This window comes from Entamoeba histolytica, genomic scaffold (assembly GCF_000208925.1).
Source record: "Entamoeba histolytica HM-1:IMSS scf_1104750518545 genomic scaffold, whole genome shotgun sequence".
NCBI classification, from domain to species: Eukaryota; Evosea; order Mastigamoebida; family Endamoebidae; genus Entamoeba; species Entamoeba histolytica.
In genome coordinates this window covers 1-2,000 of record NW_001915780.1, presented here as the reverse complement: position 1 = coordinate 2,000, position 2,000 = coordinate 1, and the positions used below count along the sequence as shown (strand labels likewise).

Genomic DNA, 2,000 nt, shown 5'->3' with positions numbered 1-2,000 from the left:
CTATTCCATAAATCTTTTCATTACTATTAGTATCATCATCATTATTACTATCATCATTAGATAATTTAACATTAAATCTTAGGTCATAATTAGCCTTTATTCTAAATAATTCAGTCTTTAAACTAGTCATATCAACATTAATTTGAGAAGTATCACTATTCTCTACTATTGCTGTAGCACTTTTCATATTAGTAGGATCAAATTGAAGAATCTGATCTACTTTATAGACACTAATATTACCAGCATAATCATTTATATCAAAGTTCTTTGCTGTAGGTTTTGGAGTAAGTCCACTTCTTCTTGTGGATGCTATTGCACGTCTTGATCTATAATTTTTCTTAGTTTTAGTGAAAAATAAAGAAAGAAAGAATAAGAGAAACGATTAATTAGATTCTAGTAATGATATTATTATCATTGAATCTTTGTCTTATAAGAGACTAAAAAAGACATAAAAAGATAGTTACAAGAACAACTATCATTGAAAATAATGGATTCATCATTTCAGCACTATTATCAACATGATTATAATTATAGTCATAATCTAAATTTAATCCTGGTAATTCTTCTTTTGAAGGGTCAATATAAAAATAATTTTTCTGAGTATTTGCAAAACAAATATCTAAATCATTAGTGAAGCTATTAACAAGATTTAAACAATATGAATCAGAGTATTCACCACCATAAATTGTATTATTTACTATAGTGATATTTAACCATCTTCCATTGTCAGGAAAACATAATTTCTTTTTAGAAAAAATAGTTTGTAAGTTTTTACATCCTTGGTCATGATATGTATAAATGAGAAGATATGAATTCCTAATTTCATCAATAGTAGAATAATTAATTTGAAGTGTACGGTTTTCAATAGGAGCAAATGCATTTTTACAATTTTCCATAGTACTGTAATAAGTAAAATTCATATGTGTATTGTTGTTATAAAAGAAATAAGCAGCATAATCAGTAAAACTAATACAACTATTAAGAGGAAAATAATCAGTTTGATATTCATTACCAACATATTTAAAGTAATTGTATGGCTTATCCTCATTTATAGAATTAAGTACATTGTCTTGTGCATCAATAATATCATAGAGAAATCTTCCTTCAACATTAATAATTGTTAAAATAATAAAAAAAAACATTGAACAAATCTTAGTGGTAATCTATCTTATTTAGTTTAAGGGTATTATTAGATGGGTACGAAAATTAGCAAAGAAAAAATGCATCTAAATAATTTGCAAAAAAGAAAAAGATGCAAAAAAATTTGCATCCATAGAATATTCCATTTATTATATTTTGCTCCTAAAATAAAAATAAAAAATATGATAAATACAGAATATATATATATTTATGTTTATATTTTATAATCATTTGTATTCATTTTGTATGAAATATTAATGAAATAGATGATTTGATTATTCATATTTATTTTTATTATTTATATTCTTTTATTTATATGTTATTTATCTATCGTATTTTTATATTTATTTCTCTGTTTATATTATTTATATCATTGTATTCTTCTTATTATCTATATATTATTATATTATTATATTATTCTTATTTTATTATTTTTATGTTTATATTATTTAGATTTTCTTATTGTTATTCTTTTATATTTAAATGTATTTTATTATTTGAATATTCATCTTTATCATTTTTATATTCTTATCATTTTTATATTCTTATCATTTTTATATTTATTCTCTTTTGTTTTATATTAATATTGATTTTATCTTTTATACTTTGATTTTATTATTATATCATTGATTATCATTTCTCCTTTTATTTATCATTTATTCTTATTATTCTTTTGTTTTATATTCTATATCATATATTCATATCATTTTCATTTATATTTTATCACTTATTATATGTTATAATAACATAACACATATGATTGAATATATAATAAACATCATGTTTAAATTATACATATAAATAATAAACATAAAAAATAATACAATATTTTTTTTCAATAAAACAATATTAATTATTTT

General features: G+C 20.2%; 1 protein-coding gene across 1 annotated transcript; it reads right to left on the bottom strand.

The window, feature by feature from the left end:
• Positions 1–437: 437 nt before the first annotated feature.
• Positions 438–1,142, bottom strand: EHI_149130 (uncharacterized protein; the record flags this gene model as incomplete). The annotated part of the gene is made up of 1 exon (XM_001914491.1): positions 438–1,142. One exon carries the CDS (start codon positions 1,140–1,142, stop codon positions 438–440), a length of 705 nt encoding a protein of 234 aa, XP_001914526.1.
• Positions 1,143–2,000: the final 858 nt, after the last annotated feature.